Source organism: Anabrus simplex, chromosome 2, assembly GCF_040414725.1.
Source record: "Anabrus simplex isolate iqAnaSimp1 chromosome 2, ASM4041472v1, whole genome shotgun sequence".
NCBI classification, from domain to species: domain Eukaryota; kingdom Metazoa; phylum Arthropoda; class Insecta; order Orthoptera; family Tettigoniidae; genus Anabrus; species Anabrus simplex.
This window is the reverse complement of record NC_090266.1, coordinates 95409552-95436032: the sequence shown is the minus strand read 5'-3', so window position 1 is coordinate 95436032 and position 26481 is coordinate 95409552. Positions and strand designations below refer to the sequence as shown.

At 37.1% G+C, this 26481-nt stretch overlaps 1 protein-coding gene across 3 annotated transcripts in view; it reads left to right on the top strand.

The window, feature by feature from the left end:
* Eb1 (microtubule-associated protein RP/EB family member 1) overlaps positions 1-26481 on the top strand; it is a 175766-nt gene that overhangs the window by 79593 nt on the left and 69692 nt on the right. For all 3 annotated transcript variants that reach the window (XM_067140329.2, XM_067140330.2, XM_067140331.2), the window contains exon 4: positions 209-452. In XM_067140329.2, coding sequence (XP_066996430.1) covers positions 209-452 — 244 coding nt within the window. The remainder of the gene's footprint in view (positions 1-208; positions 453-26481) is intronic.

The window sequence follows — 26481 nt, the reverse complement described above, 5'->3', positions numbered from 1 at the left end:
TTCATTCTTTCATTTGTGTGCTTAATTTGTTGGTTTACTCCATTGAGTTACATATTCTGTTTTATTGTTGTATTTTGACTCTCTTAGATATCTTGTTTGTACAGTAAATGATTTTTGCCAATAACTTCCCATGTGGGAAATCTTTTGTTTTTCTTTTCTTATTTCTTTTGTTTTGCTTGATTTTGATTTTGACATTTATTTTTTACAGATTGTCCCCATAGATAAGCTTACTAAGGGGAGATTCCAAGATAATTTTGAATTCCTACAGTGGTTCAAAAAGTTTTTCGACGCCAACTATAATGGCCAGGAATATGATGCATTAACCATGCGCGGGGGGGAGCAGCTGGGAACAGGTGGTAATTCACATCCCCGTGGGTCAGGGGTAGCCAAACGCGCAGTTCCTACTCGAACAGATGCCCCTATTGCTGCACAACGACCACCTGCAAGATCGGGTAAATACATATTCTAGATATAGTCTCATTTAGGAGTCGTAATACACAAGAACATTTTGGCTCCTTGGTCCTGCTTAGTAATTTTTTATATACCGTATATACCTAGAAATATTAATCGTTTATTAGTTCATTAGTACTTCATACGTTACATCATTTTATAGGCATAATGCGATGGAAATTTCTCTTGCTTCACAAATTAGCTCCTAACTCCAAATATTAACAAGTAATATTTATGTAACACAATCTCTACTTATTCTTGGTGATATGAAACAGTAATAAGAGAATGAAGAATAAATAGTCTTTACATTAAAAGGCTAGATAAATTGTTGTTCATTGTAATATAAACTCATCACTTGAGTTGCATCCCACAGTGATCTTTCTTTTCTAATCTTCAATTATTGTTTATAAAATATGCACATCTTCTGTTCTTCCTTCTGAAATCAAATTTTCTCAACTTAGTAATTTTGCAAAAATGTCAACTTAAGCACTGTACTTCAAAGCACTGTACTTTCGTGTGTGTAGGTGTGTGAGAGATATTCCCATCTTTATTTCTTACATTATATTTCTTCGTAGATCTTCGACATTCACTCCACTTTTACCAGATTGAAACTATGGCAAGCCTGAAAAGCATGTTTTTCTTGTACTTCCCTAAGAGTAGGTGTATTTTGTGACATTGCTTAGATCAGTGCTTGTAGTCAAATGTGTATTTTAGTGCATGTGCAACAGTACCTTTGTTATACAGTTGATATAATTGTCTATGGTTAGTCTGTTGTTACCATTTTAATTTCATTATGAAACTTTTTCAATTAAAAAGGCTATTTGATTTGCAGAATACATTAACTAATGCCCCAATTTCTTTGAGTGGGTTCATGATTTTGTTATATAATTAAAATAATGCATGTGTCAGTACAGGTAAACCTCAAATTGGAAGAAAAAAATATTAATTCAGACAGAAAGAGGTGTTCTTTTAAAAGGACAGTAGGCATATAAAGAGTATATTAGTCACATGTACATTATAGCAAATAAGGTAGCATTTATGTAATAGTCATTTGTTTCTTTTACGGTATTGTGTACAATAGTAAAAGAAATATTCACTAATACTATAGTCTTCCCACACATACATATATGCCCATAAAAGGAAAGAACACCTCTGTGTATTTGAAGTAATTTTCAAAATGATTCACTTGAATGTTATGGTTCATTGTGGTACTGCGCAACACATTTCATTTCTAGTATACTAAATACTTCTCACACTTAAATGATGAACGACATCACACGTCTTAGTCCTTTTCTGTGTGGTATTGCACAAAGCATTTGATATGTAATGCAACATCACACTTCTCACATTTCATGGATGCCTTCTTGTGACAAATTATGCACCGCATCTGCTTGCCTTATGGTATGATTATATGGTTTGTTTGATCGTACCTGGAATCGGCGTTCTCAAGACTAGAAGGAAGCCATGTATGTCCACTGAACATTTGTTGCAGAGAGGTCGCCATCCATCCAAGTGTATTGTTTCCTCAAAGAAATATTACGATTGAATGTATTTTCTTCTTATCCATTTCCTGTACATTCACTTTCCTGTTCAACTTCAGTACTTGAAATTATTTAAAATTCTAAACGAAGCTGAAATCCGGGCAGATAGTTCACATTTATTGTATCTTCTTCTCCAGAACCTTCATCAGTGATGCCTTAACACACATTTTCAGGTGGTTGCAGGGTGAGTAGACATCTCAGTTTTACTAAAATTGTCATTATCTTCTCCAGTGCACTCACTATTTCATCAAGAGTCTCAAACCTGAAAAATAAAACTAAGGTTATCGTAGACCCACATTTGCCTACTGTCCTTTTTATACCACGCCTATATTCTCCTGTCTTTGGCGTGACAACCATAAACGAAAATCATTAGCTGATATCGAAACATAAAACTTACATGCCAAGAGAATATAAGGTATGACAAAAGAATCAGTGAGGTACTTGCAACTACCTTATTACCGTTGAATTTGTCGGCGCACGTTGTCTTCCATTATTGTAATATGGGTTTTGTTTTGAGATGCATACCACACACATACTCATTCAACTAAGCTAAAATGGGTAGTGCGCAAATTCATACCTTTTCCACCAATATTGCAACATTGTTAAACCAAACTCATTATAGTCAAGCAACAATGACTGGAGAGTGTCAGCCGTCCTCTTAAAAGGACAGTAGACATATCTGGGTTAAGTTAGGCTTAACATTAGAAATGTTTTCTAGTATTCCTTATTTGGTTTTAGACATGTTCTAACCCTTTTCATGGTGTAGCATATCTGCAACATTGTTTTAAAACATGATTCTGGCCCCTCTGGAGGGCATTTTATGACCTAGTTTGTCATGATGTTTATAGAATATCTTTGAAATTGGTTGTTCAGTGTTTGATGACACTGGATTTACAGTGATATCTTCCAATGAATGGAAGAATGTTAATCATGCTGCATTGAGTTACGGTTTGGGATTCATTTTGGCTCGGTATGGCCTCGAGAGAGGCCTGGTGGAAATCTTTTTCTAGTAGGCGGACCTATAGGTGACACGCATACCTGTGAGGATGGGGCCATACCTTAGATGATTTCTGATGCTAAAGACTGCACGCACACCCGGCCGGGAATCAAATCCAGGGCCAAAGGCCAGTGCACTGATCATTTAGCCATGGAGCTGGACAATCTATATATATATATATATAAAATAAGAGTTTTGTCTGTACATTGCTCAGAATTTGAAAAGAATGCTATTTTTGTATCGGTCATGTTCACAATAACAAGAAAATGCATTTTTTACATTTCCGTAATTTCTGTCTGTCTGTCTGTCTGCCTGTCTGTCTGTCTGTATGTATGTACACGCATCACGAGAAAACGGTTGAAGAGAATTTAATGAAAATCGGAATGTAAAGTCGGGTGATGAACCGCTACAATCTAGGCTATAAATTATTTTAATCACGCTGAGTGAAATGGTAGTTTAGGGGAAGCCTGAAATTTAATTCTCAAATATTTATGTTATTAGTGGTCGTGTCTTAATGAAAATCGGTAGACAAACATGTGAAATAAGTCGCTACAATATAGGCTATACACGCTGAGAAACATGGTAGTTTAGGGGTAGGCCTAAAATTTAATTGTCAAATATTTATTGTATTAGTGGTCGTATCTTCACGAAAATTGGTGTGCGAAGTCGGGGAATAGGTCGCTATAATCTAGGCTATCAATAATGTTATTCACATTGAGTGAAATGGTAGTTTAGGGGAAGGCCTGAAATGTAATCTATATATATAAAATAAGAGTTTTGTCTGTACATTGCTCAGAATTTGAAAATAATGGTATTTCTGTATCGGTCATGTCCATAGTAACAAGAAAATGCACTTTTTACTTTTCCGTAATTTCTGTCTGTCTGTCTGTATGTATGTATGTATGTATGTACACGCATCATGAGAAAACGGCTGAAGAGAATTTAATGAAAATCGGTATGTGAAGTCGGGGGATGAGCCTCTACAATCTAGGCTATAAATCATTTTACTCACGCTGAGTGAAATGGTAGATTAGGGGAAGGCCTAAAATTGAATTCTCAACTATTTATGTTATTAGTGGTCTAATGAAAATCGGTATGTGAAGTCGGGGGATGAGCCTCTACAATCTAGGCTATAAATCATTTTACTCACGCTGAGTAAAAAGGTAGTTTAGGGGAAGGCCTCAAATTGAATTCTCAACTATTTATGTTATTAGTGGTCGTATTTTAAAGAAAATGGGTATGCAAAGTTGAGGAATAAATTGCTACAATCTAGGCTGTCAATAATTGTATTCACGCTGAGAAAAATGGTAGTTTAGGGTAAGGCCTAAAATTTAATTCTCAAATATTGTTGTTATTAGTAGTCCTATCTTGATGAAAATCGGTATGCAAAATCAGGAAATAAGTCGCTATAGTCTAGGCTGGAAATTATTTTATTCACGCTGAGTGAAATGGTAGTTTAGGCGAAGGCCTAAAATGTAATTCTCAAATATTTCTTATTAGAAGTGTAGTCGATGAATGCTAAGGTTATATAGTATTAAATTTCCTATTATTCATGTCTTATACATTGTTACCGTACTGGCTATGATCACCGAGATATTCATGAATTTGAATTTTTGTTACTAAGTCCATATCAGCGCCGAGTAACGAGAAAATGGGTAAACAGTATTTAATGAAAATCCGTATGTAAAGTCGGAGAATAAGAAACTACAGTTTACTGTATACAATATTTTACAAATCAGAGTCGAAAGAAAACTAAATGTGTAGGCTCATAACACTGATCAACAATGACATTACATTGACCATTGTTTGTCGTGATGTGCTTTGTGTCTTCTGTTGCCCCTCATCTCCGGTAGATAGGATTACTGCTGCGTACAGAGTATTTTTTATTTGATTTCCGTCGCACCGACATAGATAGGTTTTATGGCGACGATGGGATAGGAAAGTGCTAGGAGTGACTTAGGCCTTAATTAAGGTACACGCCCAGCATTTTACTCAAAAGTGGGAAACCACGGAATACCATCTTCAGCGCTGCCAACAATGGGGTTCGAATCCACTATCTCTCGGATACAAGCTCACAGCTGCGCACCGCTAACCACACGGTCAACTCGCCCAGTCGGACAGAGTGTAACAGCCTGCCTGAATATTGATGGGAAGTAGCTGGTGAGTTATATAACTTTCTTCTTTAGCCTGCCATTCCCCTGGTTTATAAATTTTCTGATACTACTGGTACGTAACACACTGGATCATCATAGCATTCGGGCTATTCATTCCCTACTCTGAGGTACTGATTGGAATGAATAGTGTGCATATTTAGCGGAATAATGACAGATGAGTGTTCATGGAAATCTGCGGCCTGGTCATCCCAGCTCTGGAACTTTGGACTATTAGATTGGCACCGCAATCTAACCGCAGCACTGTTCGTTAAAAGTGATAAAACGTGCAGCACCGAGCTCGATAGCTGCAGTCACTTAAGTGCGGTCAGTGTCCAGTATTCGGGAGATAGTAGGTTCGAACCCCACTATCGGCAGCCCTGAAGATGGTTTTCCGTGGTTTCCCATTTTTATACCAGGCAAATGCTGGGCCTGTACCTCAATTAAGGCCACGGCCGCTTCATTACCACTCCTAGCCCTTTCCTGTCCCATAGTCGCCATAAGACCTATCTGTGTCGGTGCGACGCAAAGCAACTAGCAAAAAACAAAACAAAAAAAAGTGTGGCTTTCCATTTGATCGAGTATTTTATATGATAGCATTGCTTTTAATCGCTACATTCATACTTAAGTTTTTGTAATGACCTATATTGTTTTGAGTTAGGAAAACCACAAAGTCAGTCTTTCTGAGAATCCCGTAGCGAAGCACGGGTACATCAGCTAGTGGTTCAATAAAACTGTAACCAGTTTCCAGTAGTTACATGATACACAGTTAAGAAAAGGGAAAAAAATTAAATTACACGGCACTTTAAAACTTTAACACACCATAAAACATCAGATGAACTGCGCCAATACCAACAAATAAACATCAGGTTGGGCAACGTGACTACTATAATAAAGGAATGTGGAATGGGTCTGGGAAACGTACCAGGGCCATTGGGATACGAAGGTTGCGGATTTACAGAAAAATCAATGGTGATCCCTTGATTCAAGATATTTCCAAAATAAACATTACAAGAAAATTCGGGACATTCATCTATCCAAACAATCCAGTTACGCTGTTTCCCGAATACAATTAGGTGTAGGTTGCCGTTAACTAGATATATCTTAACATAATGCAACTTCTACAATACTATTTTGAGGGTAAGAGGAAACAAAGGATACAAATACAATATTAAATGAAAGTGAACTTGCTTTCTAAGGCATCTGAGAAATTGAGTGGCGAGTTTGGCGAGTAAGGGAAACTCCTATGTGAAAATACAAGTGAGCATTAAATGTAAAATTAAGGTGGAACTGAAACCAACAGTGCTTACCCCAAAGTAGCCCATCCCGGGAGCGAGGATTCACCAACATATGTCTGATCGCTGGACTGACGAGAGAACAAAAGACCACGAAATCTCGCCTCACTCTCTTAAAAAGGCAAGACTGGCCCCGGTGTGATTACCGAGTGACCAATCAGAGCACACTGGGTTTCCCATTGCCACGCAGATCCACCAATCAAAACTCTTTATCAAGTCGCAATGTTTTCACAATATTCCAGAACATGGCAAACCCTAATCGCGAACCTTCCATCTTCCAGAATTAGTAAAGACATGCTTCTAGAATCGACGGGGCCAAAACACTCTCTTCCAAAATTCTGCGACACAACATTTCTGGAACATTACGAAATATAACTGAACAATAATAATTTACAAACTAGTAGTTACTTAGGTAGATAAAGGGAATACAAATGAAATACTCTACAATATTTTACATCATACAGTAAACATTTCTTTGAAAGATATTCTCCACAGATCTCAAAAACTCATTGTTTGAAGACTCAAAACTAAACTGATGCAAATTTCTAGGAAGGAGTGGGTTTACATTTGCTTCTTGTATGAAATGTGAAGTTTTTCTTTGTTTCAACATAGACAAGAACTACTTCACAGGTTTCCACCAGTAGTGTGGAGGGATTACACAGGTATTCTCCTGAAGTGAGATAAGCTTAAATTGAGAAAGTAGGCTGAATTTTCATGGGTTCATCTACAGTTTTGTCAGTGAATGAACATACACCATATATGCAAATAATTTGTAGCAAATTGGAAAGAGAGAACATCACATGCCTATGTATATTGTACATGGTAATGTGTTGATTCTGAAGCAAATGCTTTTTTTATGATGTAGCATATATGCAACATGCAAAAAAAACTGTTGTTGCTCTTTAAACTACCAGCATTGAATTTTAAATCTTTTTCCCTTTGCTATAAACCCTTGTAGGGAATACAAAAATACTTTTAAAATGTCAGAATAGAAAGTAATGCATTTAAGGGTGAAGAATGGTTCAAAACAGTCTCAAATTCATCAGTCGTAAGAAAGGGAGTTCTGTACTTTCCGTGATTATACAGCACTATTGTGTAAAATTTCCATCATAAGTTTATAGGAGTGGGAACTGAAAACAAAAATGGGTGTAATAAGTGACTTGTTTGTCATTATAAACTTGGGAAATAATTGTAATCATATGGCCTCGTCTACCATGTTGCAGAAATTTCATCTGACACCATTTAGGCTGCTTACGTTTTGATTTCTACATTCTACTTTTCTCTGCGAGCTGGCAAGGAAACCAGTACTCTGTTGAGTAGCCTATGGCTGGGTTTTAATTCATTTTCTGACAAACATAAAACGCGTCACCATAGAACATAAATATACTAAATGATCTTCATTTACATTACTAACTGTGTTAGTAAGGCTTGACTTTTTTTTTCGTATGTGTTTGCATTCAAGCAGGGAATAGAATTTGCACCTATTTTAAAATTTGAAGATATTAGACTGCGGGCTTTCAGCACAATCTGCCATTAAGACCAAGTTGTCGGCACAGGCCAAACTGCTTACTACATTTCCACCTAACTGAATCCCTCCCTGCCACTTTATACCTTTCAGTAGATGATCCATGTAAACTAGGAAGTAAACTATGAACAACAAAGGTGAGTGATTACAGCCTTGTCTAACCTCTGTCAGGTTGTGAGTTTTGCAAATAGGAAAAGTCCTGTTTTAATTACTGCATTGATGGGGGGTGAAAGTTCCTTTTGGGGATCATTGTAAGTACCTAGGTGTTAATATAAGGAAAGATCTTCATTGGGGTAATCACATAAATGGGATTGTAAATAAAGGGTACAGATCTCTGCACATTGTTATGAGGGTGTTTAGGGTTGGTAGTAAGGTTATAAAGGAGAGGGCATATAAGTCTCTGGTAATACCCCAACTAGAGTATGGTTCCAGTGTATGGAACGTTCACCAGGGTTACTTGATTCAAGAACTACTGGACGAGGTGGCTGTGCGGCTGTGAGCTTATTGTACATCCGGGAGATAGTGGTTTCGAACCCCACTGTCGGCAGACCTGAAGATGGTTTTCCGTGGCTTCCCATTTTCACACCAGGCAAATGCTGGGGCTGTGCCTTAATTAAGGCCATGGCCGCTCCCTTCCTACTCCTGGGCCTTAAGACCTATCTGTGCTGGTGCGGCGTAAAGCAAATTGTAATAAAATAAAAAAATCAAGGACAGAAAAAATTCAAATAAAAGCAGCTCGATTTATTCTGGGTGATTTCCGATAAAAGAGCAGCGTTACAAAAATATTGCAAAGTTTGGGCTGGGAAGACTTGGGAGAAAGGAGACGAGCTGCTTGACTAAGTGATATGTATACTTGCTAAAATAATTGTTTATTGTTCATCCACCTATTCAATACATTAAAGTCATAAGAAATTTTAGGATTTTATCCGTATTATATTAGATGAAATGGAACACGTTTCGCCTAACTTTGGAGGCATCAGCCATTGTATCTCCTCGAGATTAAATCAGGCACCTGATTTAAAGTTAACTTGTAAGTTACTAAGATTATACATCTATACACTTAAAATTGGATAAGCAGTCATTATAGAATACTGTAATTGAAATTTAAAATTATGGTAATGTAATGAATTACCAAAATTATAGCAATAGCTATGATTAAAAATTGATTGTATCAAATGTACTTAATATAATGACATGTGGTGGCAATATTATGTAATGTTAAAAGCTATTCCACTCTTTGGTATGATTATAAGAAAAATCATTCCAAGTAAGATATCGGTTGGCAATATTATTAAAATCTTAAATACCGGGCGAGTTGGCCGTGCGGTTAGGCCGCGCGGCTGTGAGCTTGCATCCGGGAGATAGTGGGTTCGAACCCCACTGTCGGCAGCCCTGAAGATGGTTTTCCATGGTTTCCCATTTTCACACCAGGCAAATGCTGGGGCTGTACCTTAATTAAGGCCACGGCCGCTTCCTTTCCACTCCTAGGCCTTTCCTAACCCATAGTCGCCATAAGACCTATCTGTGTTGGTGCGACGTAAAGCAAATAGCAAACAAAAACAAACTTCAATAAATAATAAAGTTAAAATCATAAAATCATCTCGTTTGAGTCCTAGGTTCGAGAGACGAACAATTTGTTTGACATGCTTGTATATGTATATAGTTAAAGAATTAGCATTTGACGTAGTCCTTGGAGAAGAGTACAAGAATTGAATATTTTATACTACAAAGAATGTAATTAAAGTTGTAATGAACTCAGTCGGGCCATCTTCCGTCATTGTAGAGTGTTGATAGGGAAATAGAGGTGCAATTAGCGTAGCTTGTTGATGTTGGAACATTCTGATACAAGTGAGCCGGTCGAAAGGGAACAATCAAACTTTCGCTAGATGTTGTTGTTGGGCTGAATGCTGAGTGTATGTTGAAAATCCCTTAGACCGCTGAGATGTTGTCTGTTCGTGTTGAGAGTTTCAGGACTAAGCCATTTGAGTTCATGACAACTTTAATTACGTTTTTTGTAGTTTAAAATATCTAATTCTTGTACTCTTCTGCAAGGACTATGTCAAATGCTAATACTTCAGCTGTATACATATACAAGCTTGTCAAACAAATCATTCATCTCTTGAACCTAGGACTCGAACCAGATGATTTTATAATTTTAACATTATTATTTTAAGATTTTAATATTGCCAACTGATATCTTAGTTGGAATGTGTTTTCTTATAATTATACTGAAAAAGTGTAACAGCTTTTAACATTACATAATATTGCCACCATATGTCATTATATTAAGTACATTTAATGCAATCAATTTTTAATCATAGCTATTGTTATAATTTTAATTCAATACATTAGAATAATTCTACATTTCAATTCTTCTGTAATGACTGCTTATCGAATTTTAAGTTTATAGGTATATAATCTTAGTAACTTACAAGTTAACTTTAAATCAGGTGCCTGATTTAATCTTGAGGAGATACAACGGCTGATAACGCCTCCAAAGTGAGGCGAAGCATCTCCCATTTCATCTAATATAAGGATAAAATCCTAAAATTTCTTATGACTTTAATGTATTGAATGGGTGGATGAACAATAAACAATTAATTATTTTAGCAAGTATGATAACTTTCAATACAAATCTACAATGATATTAATCACTTGCAATAAGTGGTATGTTCCGAGCTGTCAGTGGAGAGATGGCGTGGAATGACATTATTAGACGAATAAGTTTGAGTGGTGCTTTAAAATTAGGAAAGATCACAATATGAAGATAAAATTGGAACTCAAGAAAACAAATTGGGGGAAAATATTCATGTATATGAAGGGGTGTTAGGGATGTGAATAACTTGCCAAGGGAGATGTTCAATAACCTATCAAGTTCTTTGCAGTCATTTAAGAAAAGGCTAGGAGAACAGATTGGGAATCTGTCATCTGGGCAACTGCCCTAAATGCAGATCGGTAGTGATTGATTGTAATTGATAATTATTTTCAGAATTGTTGACAATTTCTTTGTCAGTGCCATTAGTGAAAAATTTGTGTAAAATGGTGACATACATAACAGAAACTGTGTGATGAAACAGAAAAGGAGATAGAAAATACATCAGGTCAGGGCCTGTGTTAGTTATGGGGTATAGGGAAAAGGAGGTTCAGATGAATCCTGTCCTACTGACTAGTTAAAGGTAGGGCTGCTGTTAAAACTTTTACAACTAAACGCCATGGTCAGCAAAAAGAAATTACGAGATCAGAAGTGGTGTGTAATTATATTAAGTACAAGGGAGGGACTGATAGTAGTGATATGATGTACACAGAACTTCAGAGAAAAACTGTGAAATATTGGAAGAAGATAACTTTCAGTATAATTGCAATTCCTTTAAAAGGAAAAGTTTGAAGGAGCTCGACACCCCATGTCAAGACTGGCATATGCAGTGTCAAACATTGAGACTTAGGAAGTGAGTGGCTTGAACATAAGCAGTCTGATGTGGTTTCATCTGGCAGTGAGAGTCATATAAATGAAAGTACTTCTACTAAACTGTGAAAACTTGCTGGGAAAAAACATAAAAAAAGGAAGAAAGAGTGTGTTGCAAATGTAGCAAAGGCCTGCATCTGGATTGTGGTCCAAAACATAAGTGCAATATGATCACATGAAATTTATCATGAAGTTCTGATGGAGGATTCTCTAATCAGTTAGGCTGTTTTATACATTTTATTACGGATATTAATTTATTTTGTATGTTCTATCTCTCGAACTGTTCTGTAGTAACAAATACTGTGCTACTAGGCACAGTTCTCTCAAATGATCACTATTACTCTCCTAAATTCATAAAATATCCCACCGTTGAAAGGTTACACTGTTCGTGTCTTTCACTTCACATATTCCATGTTTTTGGAAATTAATTTATAAATTGGAAAGTAGGCCTACTTTTACAATATGAATTGGTATATATGATTCTAGGTAAGAGTTAACGTTAATGATTTTCACTTAGTCACTTTGGATTTAGTGTACAATGTGTTAATTCATTTCAAATTGTTTTTCCTTTTTTAATAAAAAGTAATTATTTTTGTGCACAGTATTCCATTATTTTTTAATTTTTTCTTTTGTCAAATGCAAGTCACATGTTTATAGCCCTTGGAGTATATCAAGCTCACATGCCAAATTTTACCTCCGTATCTTTTAAACTGAGGTGTTTATTACTTTTTTAATACAGTAATGCACAATCCATTGAAACATGCCTGGCATCCTATGCGTTTGAAGACCTAGTATGGGTCAGCATCCAAAGGGTTAAGCTAACAGGGGAGGCTCCAGGAGTGAAAACTGTTGCTGCTCGAAATATTCCTACGCAATTACAAGCAGTGATGAGAAGCATGGATATTTGCCCCGACAAGTGTTCAATCTGGATGAAACATCCTTGTTCTGGAAAATTTTGCCAAGCGGAACATTTCTGTCAATACGAGAAAATCTTTAAAGCTTCCAAAGATCGTCTCACTTTGTTGTTAGGGGAAAATGCATCTGGAGACCTTAAAATCAAACCCCATTGGTTTATCACTCCAAGAACCTACAAGTACTCAAGGGTTACTCTAAGCAAGAATTGCCAGTTGTTTGGCCCTCAAACAAGAAAGCTTGGATAACAGGAGCTGTGTTTTAGTCCTACTTCTCCAGTAAATTCCGTCAAGAGCTGCAAGCATATAGGGTGAAGCGAAATTTGCGCACTCGGGCGTCGCAGTGGGACTCCTCACATGCCAGCAATAAAAAATGTATCTCACAAAAGTTCGTCCTGCGATTATATCCAGCAGAAAAAAGGATGCTTAAGAGTGGCAATCCACCAACACTGTAACCACTTGTGTGGTAACTACCTCTGTCAGCACATATTGGTCGTGCTGTACAGTTGGAGCAGTGGATAGAGTTTTGGGTTAGCATGCAGGAGGTCGAGGGTTCGATCGTGGATTGAGGCGCCTTTTGTTTACTTGCTAATTTCCATCGGACATTACATATTGTAATACAGTAAGACACCGTATCTTAGGTCACATGTATCCTACATTTACAACATTTTGTAACGTTGAACACAACAAATTCGTGGTTAGACAAATAAGATATAGTTGAAACAAATGACCTGTCATAGGACAGAATAACTACACAAACAATATCACTTTCGAGATGCTAAAGATGCTAGCACTGTACAATAACACAACATATACTTATCATTTACATACTACATGTAATTTTTGAGTGCTCAGATGTAGCACATTAGCAATAATACTGTCCATATTGTAAAATGTGGTACTTCGGTAGACATGAGATGCAGGGCGTGTACCATTCGTTGAAGTGCGTACAGAGGGAGAGGGTTTGTTTAGAAATAAATCTTAAAATTTTTTCCTCTGAGTTTATTAATAAATTCAAAGTCATGTCACCTCTGTACAGCAGATACAGTAGAAAACGTTCCTCGTCCTAGGGCTGGCGATGTCCTTGGATTCCGGCAGCTCCTTCTCCCATACCAGTGAACCACCATTCATCCCCTGATGGAAGTTCTAGAAAATCCATTCGACGTCTTGAAGATCCATACGATGCTGATGAAGGGCGTTGAGGTAGTCCACGTGAATGAACATCGTTAAGCCTTGGGGCGAGTTAATGCAAAGACGGCTTCTGCACAGATGAGAGGAAAGTTTATTAATGTTTTAACAAGGTTCAAACACAAAAATGTATCCTTGAGAGTTTATCACACGGTGAAATGTCACTAAATTTTGTCCCGTGTTAAGTGAAAGAAGGCCACTAGACTCGAATGAGCATGTAAGTTTAATACTCATAAAAATAAAAGTCCACTCGAAACTTATCGTTGAATTTTAACAGAGTCACTTAGTTTGTGGCACTTGGTACAGTGTAAAGTAATGCCGCACGACTTAGTTCTTTGAAGCACTGTTCAACATAATTTAATTGGATTCGAAAATAAAGATGTTCCACTCGTGAATCAGAACTCATTCACGTATTGATAACAACATGAAATCAAAAGACGAAATAAATAGAGTATTGACAGTCCTCGGTTCGACTGTTCGTAAACTGAATGTTCGTAGAATTAAAATGTGCTGTTTAGTAGAATTGAAATGCACAGTTCACAGTTCATTACCTAAAAATATTTACACAGTTCATGAAATGGTAAAGTAAATTTGGATTCAAACACAGTCTCATAAACTCGAAGTATTTAGTACTCTGTAAGGAGCAAACTGTTCTAAGTCCTGTCCATAACATGAAACTTCAAATTACGAGCACTCGAAAACATTCGCAAGTCTTAGACACTCGTATAAAATAAGTCACTTGATAATGTTCAGACGATGCACAATTCATATCACGTCCCGTCGGAGTAAAAAGTTGTCACTCACAGTATAAAGAAATCCGTACAAGTCTATATTCGACGCGAATAGGTTAAAGTCCACGGACTCAAAGATTAATAGCTGCTTCACGCTCGATCACGGTGCTCGCGAACCGACTGTGTGAACTCCACTGCCTAGCGTGCACATACATACTCAGGCCACACACTGGCAACACACTGGTCTGCTGAGCGAAGCAGTACGTATTTATATCTGATACGGGCCTTCACCTCTCGTTCCATAACTTTATCGCCTCATGTCAGATTTACGCGAAACTCGGCAGGAACATAGATAAGGGATCGAGTTACATGGTGATGTTGTTAAATTTGTTTAATTATTATTGTGGGGAAAGTTATTACCCATAGAAACTCGAAGAACATTCCACATCAGTCTAGGCTCTGTATCTCGGCGAGGCATGCTGTGACGTCACCCACTCTCTACGTCACACGCACACAGCTGTTGCTCGCCGTCCAGTCAGTCTTTCGTAGGCGGCCCGGAGCGTAACACGTAAGTTTTAAAAGTTCTATGACGGGGACTTAGTTTGGTACCGCCGTTACCAGTACAATATTAATGACCGCATGACCTTCACAACAGAATACATTGTCCTCAAAACAACAGATGCTCAAAGCGACCTCCCTGTGTGTCCAAACATTGCGCAACCCGCCGAATCATACAGCTCTGGACCCTTCGCAGCATAGCTGCGTCCACAGTAACGAGCAGCGTGAACACGCGCTACCAATTCTTCCACATTTGTCAGCAGAGTAGTACACGTGCTCCTTCAGGTGTCCCCACAGGAAGAAATCCAGGAGATTTAGGTCAAGTGAACACGGTGGCTATACAACTGGACCTCCACGTCCGAGCCATTTCCCTGGAAATGTTCTGTTCAAATACTGTCGCACATTAATTTCAGAGTGTGGAGGTGCACCATCATATTGGAACCATATCTTCTGCCGAACATGCCAGATAGCGCATCAGGCAGATAGTTTGAGAGGAATGCATGATACCTTTGTGCAGTCAACCGGTGAGGCAACATGTAGGGACCCAAACACCTGTCGCCCAATATTCCGGCCCAGACGTTGATTCCAAAGCGAACTTGATATCTATGGTCGCAGGTGACGTGCGGGGTAACCTCACACCATTGGTGGGCATTGTGCATATTGAAGAGACCCTCATGAGTGAATGCTGCTTCATCTGACCATAGTACGGTATTCACAAAGTCATCGTTGGCTTCCTGTTGTTGTTGGAACCATTCACAAGATTGCATCCGCTAATGGCAATCTGCAGGGTGCAGGTGTTACATGAAAGAATAATGATAGGGGTGCAGCACGTTAACGACCGTGCGTTGCGAGACATACAGCTGCCTTGCTACGCTACGTGTACTTAATGAGGTTCTTGGTGTATGACCTCCAGAATAGCTTCCTCAGTAGCTGGAGTACGGCGAATCCGTGGACGACATCTGTCATGCGATGGTGGAAGGAGAGAACCTGACTCCCGATGGCGTCAACGAGGATATCTAGCAGCATATTCACGAGCGGCAACACCAGCCCTGTTATCAGATGCACCAAGGACCAGAAGCATATCCACATATTCGTTTGTGTATGCCATACGTCTGCCACACTGGTTTAGAAGTTTACAAGGAGGACATTCGATGCATGTACGCATGTACATTGGAGTTGGTCATGGGCGCGTTACTCTGCTCGCCACTAGTGCCTGTCTGGTGGACAGCGCATACACTACGTAATAAACACGCCCTCAGTCCTGCGTGCTGTTCCACCTAACGTGCATTACCCCTCTGACAGATATTGTTCGGCATGGTTCATCCCTTGCAGGTTATAAATTTCATTTTTTGTGCGTATTGAAGATCTACTTGTGATACAAATTCTTATAATTTTGTTAAATACCACCTATTCAATACAATAAAAACTTAATAAAACTTACATATTTATTAAGTTGTTGATATGGTACATGTTTTGCTTCTTTTTTGTGAGCATCATCAGCCAATTATCATTTACTTAAGGCTATATAAGATCATGAAACTATTCTATTGGATTAAATTATTCTTGTAAACCTGATCGACAAATCTCATAATATTTTACAAGTCATATAACAATAAAATTATGTCTTTAAGTTAAAACATATTTGTCTAAATTCTATCTAAGCCTAACATTTTATTGACGAAACTCATCTGGTGAACATCCTTTAAAATTTTTTTAAAAAAACTTTTGAAATCTTGCTAATTGTATTGATTCAATGTTGCTTGGCTTGTATGATTGTCGTTGGAACTTTGTTAACTATATTAACAATTTTCTACAGTTGATAATTTGTATCACAAAATGATTCATCCCGACACCGCTCCTTGTGAAATGGTCGGTTTTGAAGTACACTGTTACCCTAACAGTAATAGACATGTTGTTTCCACAATTCCATCGAAAGAATAATAATACTAATGCATTGAGATACGTACTAAACAGCATCCGGTTACCAGACGCAATGTTGAAAGACATAATTAGTGGGACCCTGGTGATAGCACATACAAATTGTAACAGAGTTTGGACATTATTCGCAAAGCACGTTGCTAGGCCTACTGGTAATGAAATGGACTTGAACGAGGCAAGAATAATAGTTGGTACTAATCTATGGGAGCATTGGAGGAGGGTACAAAGAAAACAGGTTTCGCATCTAGTAGATGAAGTGGTGCGAATAAATTCGCGCCCACGACGTGGAAAGGGCGTATTTCAAAGCTGACCGGTGAAAACGATTGATCGTCCATTTCTAGGATCGTAGTAAGTGCAAATGGTTTCTAGAGGACCTGCCGCAATCGCTATTGACAATTAAGATGCCAGATACCATACCATACTTGGACTACATTTATGAAATAAACATACGCCTCAACCCAGGATCGACCCCTCGACCTCCTTCGTGCTAACCCAAAACCTATCCATTGCACCAACTGTACAGCACGCACGACTAATATGTGCTGACAGAGGTAGTTACCATACATGTGGTTACAGTGTTGCCAGATTGCCACTCTTCAACGTCCTTTTTCTGCCGGATATACTCGCAGGACGAAAGTTTATGAGAGACATTTTCTATTGCTGGCATTTGAGGAGCCGCGCTGCGACGCCCGAGTGCGCTTCACCCTGTATAGGGAGCACGCATGGCCTAGTGCCTCCAGCGAAGAAATTCGCAAGATCTTGGTGCTTAGACTTGAACGGTCAGTCCAGGCCTTGTAACTGTGGGAGTAAAATTACGGTGGTGGTAGTAGTAATAGTAGTAGTGCATAAAAATGCCTAAATACCGTTGTGCAGTGAATTGCCTCAACACACACACAAAGAAACGTGCATGTAAATTCATAAATTTGTTGGTCGTCACTGGGAAGATGCAGGAAGTGGGTTTTAGCTGTGGAAAAAGTAGACTAAATATAGTGTCTTACTTAATTTTTTGACATAAATGATGTATTGTTGCCAACCTCAGAAATTACACATTTCAAACACCAGAGGTAAACCAGGTCAGGAACACGTTCATTTAATTCAAGTATATTTTGAAATAGTACATCTCATTTCAAGTATGCATTGCATCAGGGTCGTATATTTGTTTACATTCACTTCCATGTGCACTTGTCTTGACTTTGCCGAAGATTTACAGTAGTATAATAATAGTTACGTTTTTCCTATGTGTCAGTGCAGATGGAACCCTGTGGGAACCCAGCGACTACTCCCATCATTTGCATTGAACATTTCGTTGTTGGAAAGCAATGTTGTAAATCATGCATCATATATATACCATCCAGGTTTCATGAGAGCTATAAGAGTAAAAGAGAATTTTAACTATTGAGGCTTCTTAAGTGCTTTGAGGTGGACATTATATTAGCAGAAAAGGGATTTGCAGTCACCTCAGTCATTACTTGTTATGCCGCAGTTTACGGAAGATGAAGTATTACAAACTCATAAAGTGTAGCAAGTGTGCAAATTTATGTTGATTCATACAGGGGTTGAAAATTTTCAAAATCTTGATACATATTTCTAATGATCTGTTCTCATGTGTCAGCAGAATTGTTTACTTAGCTTGTGTACCAACACATTTCTTGCCACCAATAATAAAGAATGTAGAACTGTAATCCGTGTACATAATACACTCAAATAAGGCCAGCTTAGCTTAGCTTCACTTAGCAATAAAATATGATAAGTCATCTACTTATTCCAACTGACAGAATTCCTTTTTATTCGCTCACTGGATATTGACTGTCAATAGCTTGTCTAAAACACAGTCAATTCCATCGGAAATCTCTCCCGCAAAATTGATGTTTTCACAAGCTTTGCTACATTTTAATAGATTTGAGGTAGTTACAATAAATGTGATTAATTTTGCCCAGTGAAAACAGTATCAGATACCTATATAAAAATGTATTCAGTAGTTTTTTGGAATGTAAGTTATGTTTAAAAAGCATACACAGTATTTTTAACATCGTAGTAGGTCTACAATAAAATATTTTATTCCACCTATTCCATACTATACATGTCTGACTCGTTGGCTGAATGGTCAGCGTACTGGCCTTCGGTTCAGAGGGTCCCGGGTTTGATTCCCGGCTGGGTCGGGGATTTTAACCTTCATTGGTTAATTCCAGTGGCCCGGGGGCTGGGTGTTTGTGCTGTCCCCAACATCCCTGCAACTCACACACCACACACAACACTATCCTCCACCACAATAACACGCAGTTATCTACTCATGGCAGATGCCGCCCACCCTCATCGGAGGGTCTGCCTTACAAGGGCTGCACTCGGCTAGAAATAGCCACACGAAATTATTGATACTATACATTATTTGCAGTGCCTATGCTTATATCGTAATGCGTTGCTAGGTACTAGTTTCGACCTCAATTTAGGTCATTAGCCTAAAATAATTACCCTTTTCTATCGGATGTCCCCGAACATTACCCTCTTATGAAGTAATAAAAACTAATAGAGTAAACTATATGTACATTGTAATAACATTCAGTATAAATTGTGGTTGAATACATAAATGAGATTAAAATAGATCATGATAATAGTAATATAAAAGAATTTATTGGACTCCAACCTATTCAATACATTACTGGATATTAACATTTTTAGTTAAACATCGTTAAAATGGAGACATGTTTCGCCCTCCATGTGGGGCATCATCAGTCACATCAAAGCACCTCAAAATTAAACCAGACGTCTGGTTGGAAATTATGAGCAATATTTGTAAGAAACAATACATTAAAAACACGTACAAAGTCCTATCCAAAACGAAACAACAGACTAGTTACACATAGTAAAATACGCTAGTGGTTTCTTAATATTAAAATGAGGTTATCATATGCACAGTATAAAAATGGAAGTAATCAAAGTCCGTATGATATTGAGTTCGATGGTAGTTCTGCGTAGTATATACAAATGTTGGCAAAATAAAACACAATTTATAATTACTGTACACTTATTTCTAATTGTTAAAAATGATGAGGTAAAACATTCCAATTTGACTATTTGTAATTTGGCTCCAACCAAAATAATTCGCTCTAGGATTCATGAGGTAGTCAAACTCCGTTGGTCACTCTCTATTTGAATGGAGTGCACAGTGCAAGTGAACAGCTTTTGTTGATTATAAACTGAGGCTGTGCTAAGACAGAGTTAAAACAACACCAGCTTCAAATGAAGATAGTTAAAAACATCATTAGGTTCTTCCTAGTTGACTAAAAATTTGCGTATATTTTGTTGTTGAAGTGTGGGAAAGTCAGTTGTTGGTTGAATGGGCAACGGTCGAAAATGTTGTGCAGTGCAATCGGTGTTTGAGCTGTCCTACATGTGAGGGAAATCTGAAAATGGAGGATTTGTCTTAATTAGTTAAGTGAAATGATGGAAAAAGAAAAGAAACGGGAAATCATTGAGAAATGAAAAATGTGAAAGTTAAAAATTTACCTTGAAAGCTGTTGAGCTGTTGCCTAATTGTTAGGAGGTTTGTGGAGCACTGGCTGTCGCTAATGTCCTGCTCCTCGTGTTGTACGTGTGACGTCTTAGAGGAGGGGAGTGGATTTGAGAAGGCGGCGCTGTGGGTATGTGATTGGCGCTTGGGGAGGAGTTGTGTGTATTGGAGGGAGAATAGGGGCGTGATGAGTTGAGCGGCTTAGTGGGGGTGCTTGGAGAGCTTGTTTTGAGGATGTTAACAAGTCTTTTGTCTTTCAGATTTAAACTATTGAGCGAAAATATTAATTGTTCGTAAAGAGGGCTTCGGTTGTCTATTGGATCATTTAAATTCTTATTCTTATTATATTTTTGGTCCAAAAAAAATGTATAAATTTTCGAACTCGGTCATGAGCCTGCCTTTATCTAGTCTTTTTAAAATTTGGAGATCCTGTTCGATTGTGGTAAAGCTATGTCCGGTGTCTTTCATATGGATGCTCATGGCTGAGTGTTTATTGTGCTTTTGGGCATTGAAATGTTCTGCATATCTAATTGCAAAGCTCCTACCAGTTTGACCGATATATGAACGGTTACATTCAGCACATTTCAGTCTATAAATGCCAGAGCCCGAAAATTTATTGTTGTCCGAGTTTATCTTATTGTGGTTGAAAAATAGCTTTTGATTAGAATTATGGGTCTTATAGGCTACCCTAATATCATGTTTTTTTAAAGGGGTAGCGATTTGATGTATAATGGGGTTAATGTAGGTGAATGATGCATATTTAGGCTTATTAATTTTTATTGGGGAGAGGTTTGTGGCCAATTTCAATTTCACTTTATTGATTATTTTCTGTATGATTGAGGGATTGTATCCATTGAAAACGGCTATTTCTTTTATGGTACTTATTTCTTTTTTTAAATTGACGGTTGACATGGGAATTTTTAACGCTCTGTACACTAAACTGTAAAATGAGGCTTGTTTGTGCGATTGTGGGTGAAGAGAATTTTGTTTTATGGTTGTGGGAGTGAATGAAGGTTTTCTGTGAATCTGGAAATCGAAATTGTTTAAGGTCCTGGTGATTGTAATGTCTAAAAAATTGATGATATTGTCCTCATCTTCTTTAGTAAACTTGATGCAATTGTCAAGGCTGTTTAAGTAAGTTAGTATGTCTTCACTATTATTGCAGCTTTTGTCTATTATTGCTAGTGTGTCATCGACATAGCGTAGCCAAAGACACAAACCGTTAATGCTGTTTGTTATTTTACTATTTTCGAGGTTGTCCATATAAATTTTGGCGGGTATTCCCGAAATGGGATCACCCATGGCTAGACCTTCTTGTTTGTATATCTTATTATTGGACGTAAAATAATTGTTATGAAGGACGAAAGTTAGTAATTGTAAGCATTCTTCTATTTCTAACTGACTTAAGGTGCTGTGTTTAGAAAGATTAGTTCGTATGATTTCGATAGTTTTTTTAGCGGGAATGTTCGAGAACATATTGGTAATGTCAAATGAGCACATTATGTGGTTAGGCTGCAAATTAAATTTATTTAAAGTTTCGCATAATTCTATTGAGTTTTTAATAGGGTGTTTATTGTGAAATGTGAAGTGTTTCTTAAGGAATTTTTGGAGGAACTGAGAAGTTTTGTACGTTGGGCTATTTCGGCTATTTATGATGGGTCGAATGGGAACATCATTTTTATGTATTTTTGGCAGTGATCTGACGGTGGGTAATTTGGGATTCATATTGATGAGTTTTTGATGTTCGTGTTCATTAAATAAGAAAGGTGAATTTTTTAGGATTGTTTTTAAATTACGCTGAGTTTTTAAGATAGGATCTTTTGAAATTATTGAGTAAGAATTATCGGAAAAGAAATCCTCCGTTTTTTTGACGTAGTCGTGTTTATTCATTAGGACTACGGCATTGCCTTTGTCGGCTTTCGTTACTATAACATTATTGGTGTCTACCTTTTTTCTTAATTCGTGGGTTTGTTTGAGAACGGTGAAATTATTGATGTCGGAAACTTCTTTTATAAGGGTGGGTAATTTCTTTTTTATCTCATATCTCACGTCATTTTGTCTGTCGAAGGGAATTTGTTTATTTATATTGGATTCAACTTCGGCTATTGTGGTAATTATATCCTCGGCTTTATTTGGACTAGGCCAATTATATTTTAGGCCTTGGTCAAAATCAACTCAAAGGAAACTCAAAGGAAAAACATTCCAACACTCAAATCTAAAGACGTCCAAAATAAAGTCAACACCATCTGGCTTAGAAATGAAATTAAACTAATGTATAGAAAAAAATCTCTATTAAACCTGCAGCTTTACCGGGAACATTTGATCACTGCTCAATCATTATCACCTCTCGAATGGAGCTCATACCAAAGACACATTGCACGTAAATTGCAGAACATATTAGACAAAAAACAAAAAACCTTAGACCACAAGTTGACATGTCTATTAGAAAAGAAACCTAAATCCATAAACCAAAACAAAAATAGAGAAACTTTCACCCCCTCATGGAAAAACACTCCAACCACCATCAATTTATCTAACACCACATTTTCGGATAATGAAATCAATTTCTTTGACCAAGGCCTAAAATATAATTGGCCTAGTCCAAATAAAGCCGAGGATATAATTACCACAATAGCCGAAGTTGAATCCAATATAAATAAACAAATTCCCTTCGACAGACAAAATGACGTGAGATATGAGATAAAAAAGAAATTACCCACCCTTATAAAAGAAGTTTCCGACATCAATAATTTCACCGTTCTCAAACAAACCCACGAATTAAGCAAAAAGGTAGACACCAATAATGTTATAGTAACGAAAGCCGACAATGGCAATGCCGTAGTCCTAATGAATAAACACGACTACGTCAAAAAACCGGAGGATTTCTTTTCCGATAATTCTTACTCAATAATTTCAAAAGATCCTATCTTAAAAACTCAGCGTAATTTAAAAACAATCCTAAAAAATTCACCTTTCTTATTTAATGAACACGAACATCAAAAACTCATCAATATGAATCCCAAATTACCCACCGTCAGATCACTGCCAAAAATACATAAAAATGATGTTCCCATTCGACCCATCATAAATAGCCGAAATAGCCCAACGTACAAAACTTCTCAGTTCCTCCAAAAATTCCTTAAGAAACACTTCACATTTCACAATAAACACCCTATTAAAAACTCAATAGAATTATGCGAAACTTTAAATAAATTTAATTTGCAGCCTAACCACATAATGTGCTCATTTGACATTACCAATATGTTCTCGAACATTCCCGCTAAAAAAACTATCGAAATCATACGAACTAATCTTTCTAAACACAGCACCTTAAGTCAGTTAGAAATAGAAGAATGCTTACAATTACTAACTTTCGTCCTTCATAACAATTATTTTACGTCCAATAATAAGATATACAAACAAGAAGGTCTAGCCATGGGTGATCCCATTTCGGGAATACCCGCCAAAATTTATATGGACAACCTCGAAAATAGTAAAATAACAAACAGCATTAACGGTTTGTGTCTTTGGCTACGCTATGTCGATGACACACTAGCAATAATAGACAAAAGCTGCAATAATAGTGAAGACATACTAACTTACTTAAACAGCCTTGACAATTGCATCAAGTTTACTAAAGAAGATGAGGACAATATCATCAATTTTTTAGACATTACAATCACCAGGACCTTAAACAATTTCGATTTCCAGATTCACAGAAAACCTTCATTCACTCCCACAACCATAAAACAAAATTCTCTTCACCCACAATCGCACAAACAAGCCTCATTTTACAGTTTAGTGTACAGAGCGTTAAAAATTCCCATGTCAACCGTCAATTTAAAAAAAGAAATAAGTACCATAAAAGAAATAGCCGTTTTCAATGGATACAATCCCTCAATCATACAGAAAATAATCAATAAAGTGAAATTGAAATTGGCCACAAACCTCTCCCCAATAAAAATTAATAAGCCTAAATATGCATCATTCACCTACATTAACCCCATTATACATCAAATCGCTACCCCTTTAAAAAAACATGATATTAGGGTAGCCTATAAGACCCATAATTCTAATCAAAAGCTATTTTTCAACCACAATAAGATAAACTCGGACAACAATAAATTTTCGGGCTCTGGCATTTATAGACTGAAATGTGCTGAATGTAACCGTTCATATATCGGTCAAACTGGTAGGAGCTTTGCAATTAGATATGCAGAACATTTCAATGCCCAAAAGCACAATAAACACTCAGCCATGAGCATCCATATGAAAGACACCGGACATAGCTTTACCACAATCGAACAGGATCTCCAAATTTTAAAAAGACTAGATAAAGGCAGGCTCATGACCGAGTTCGAAAATTTATACATTTTTTTGGACCAAAAATATAATAAGAATAAGAATTTAAATGATCCAATAGACAACCGAAGCCCTCTTTACGAACAATTAATATTTTCGCTCAATAGTTTAAATCTGAAAGACAAAAGACTTGTTAACATCCTCAAAACAAGCTCTCCAAGCACCCCCACTAAGCCGCTCAACTCATCACGCCCCTATTCTCCCTCCAATACACACAACTCCTCCCCAAGCGCCAATCACATACCCACAGCGCCGCCTTCTCAAATCCACTCCCCTCCTCTAAGACGTCACACGTACAACACGAGGAGCAGGACATTAGCGACAGCCAGTGCTCCACAAACCTCCTAACAATTAGGCAACAGCTCAACAGCTTTCAAGGTAAATTTTTAACTTTCACATTTTTCATTTCTCAATGATTTCCCGTTTCTTTTCTTTTTCCGTCATTTCACTTAACTAATTAAGACAAATCCTCCATTTTCAGATTTCCCTCACATGTAGGACAGCTCAAACACCGATTGCACTGCACAACATTTTCGACCGTTGCCCATTCAACCAACAACTGACTTTCCCACACTTCAACAACAAAATATACGCAAATTTTTAGTCAACTAGGAAGAACCTAATGATGTTTTTAACTATCTTCATTTGAAGCTGGTGTTGTTTTAACTCTGTCTTAGCACAGCCTCAGTTTATAATCAACAAAAGCTGTTAACTTGCACTGTGCACTCCATTCAAATAGAGAGTGACCAACGGAGTTTGACTACCTCATGAATCCTAGAGCGAATTATTTTGGTTGGAGCCAAATTACAAATAGTCAAATTGGAATGTTTTACCTCATCATTTTTAACAATTAGAAATAAGTGTACAGTAATTATAAATTGTGTTTTATTTTGCCAACATTTGTATATACTACGCAGAACTACCATCGAACTCAATATCATACGGACTTTGATTACTTCCATTTTTATACTGTGCATATGATAACCTCATTTTAATATTAAGAAACCACTAGCGTATTTTACTATGTGTAACTAGTCTGTTGTTATTTCGTTTTGGATAGGACTTTGTACGTGTTTTTAATGTATTGTTTCTTAAAAATATTGCTCATAATTTCCAACCAGACGTCTGGTTTAATTTTGAGGTGCTTTGATATGACTGATGATGCCCCACATGGAGGGCGAAACATGTCTCCATTTTAACGATGTTTAACTAAAAATGTTAACATCCAGTAATGTATTGAATAGGTTGGAGTCCAATAAATTCTTTTATAATACTATTATTGAGATTCTTTCAATACGGAAAATAAAATGATTTTCATTACTTGCAATAGATCATGATGCCGATGATTAGATGAAAACAGTCAATGAAAATGTCTAAGTTTAAAGAACAAAATATTGTCTATGAATCTGTAAATTCAAATGTACATTTTGTCAATTTTATGATAATATTAGGGTATTACATAAACATTAAATATTGCAAAGATAAAAGCGTAGAAATTTCTTTGCATTCTGATTACAATGTCCAGGTTGTTCTGGTGAGTTCGATGGCTATTACACTTTCTTATAAAATTGTGGATCAATTGTACATTACATCAATTTTATGATGTTAGGATATTACGTAGACATTGAGTACTGCCCAAGTATAAAAGCACAAGAAATTTTCATAGCATTTTGATTACGATGGCCAAACTGTTTTTAGTGAGTTCTATGACTTAATTGCACATTCCTATCCATGATTGAAAGTTTTAATTTTGTACATGACTGGCACAGAGGGTATGTATAACTTGCTTTGAATCCAATATTTCTCAGCTTAAGAGCTCAGGAAAAATATATGTAGACCGTATATGAACTACTTCTTGAATAAT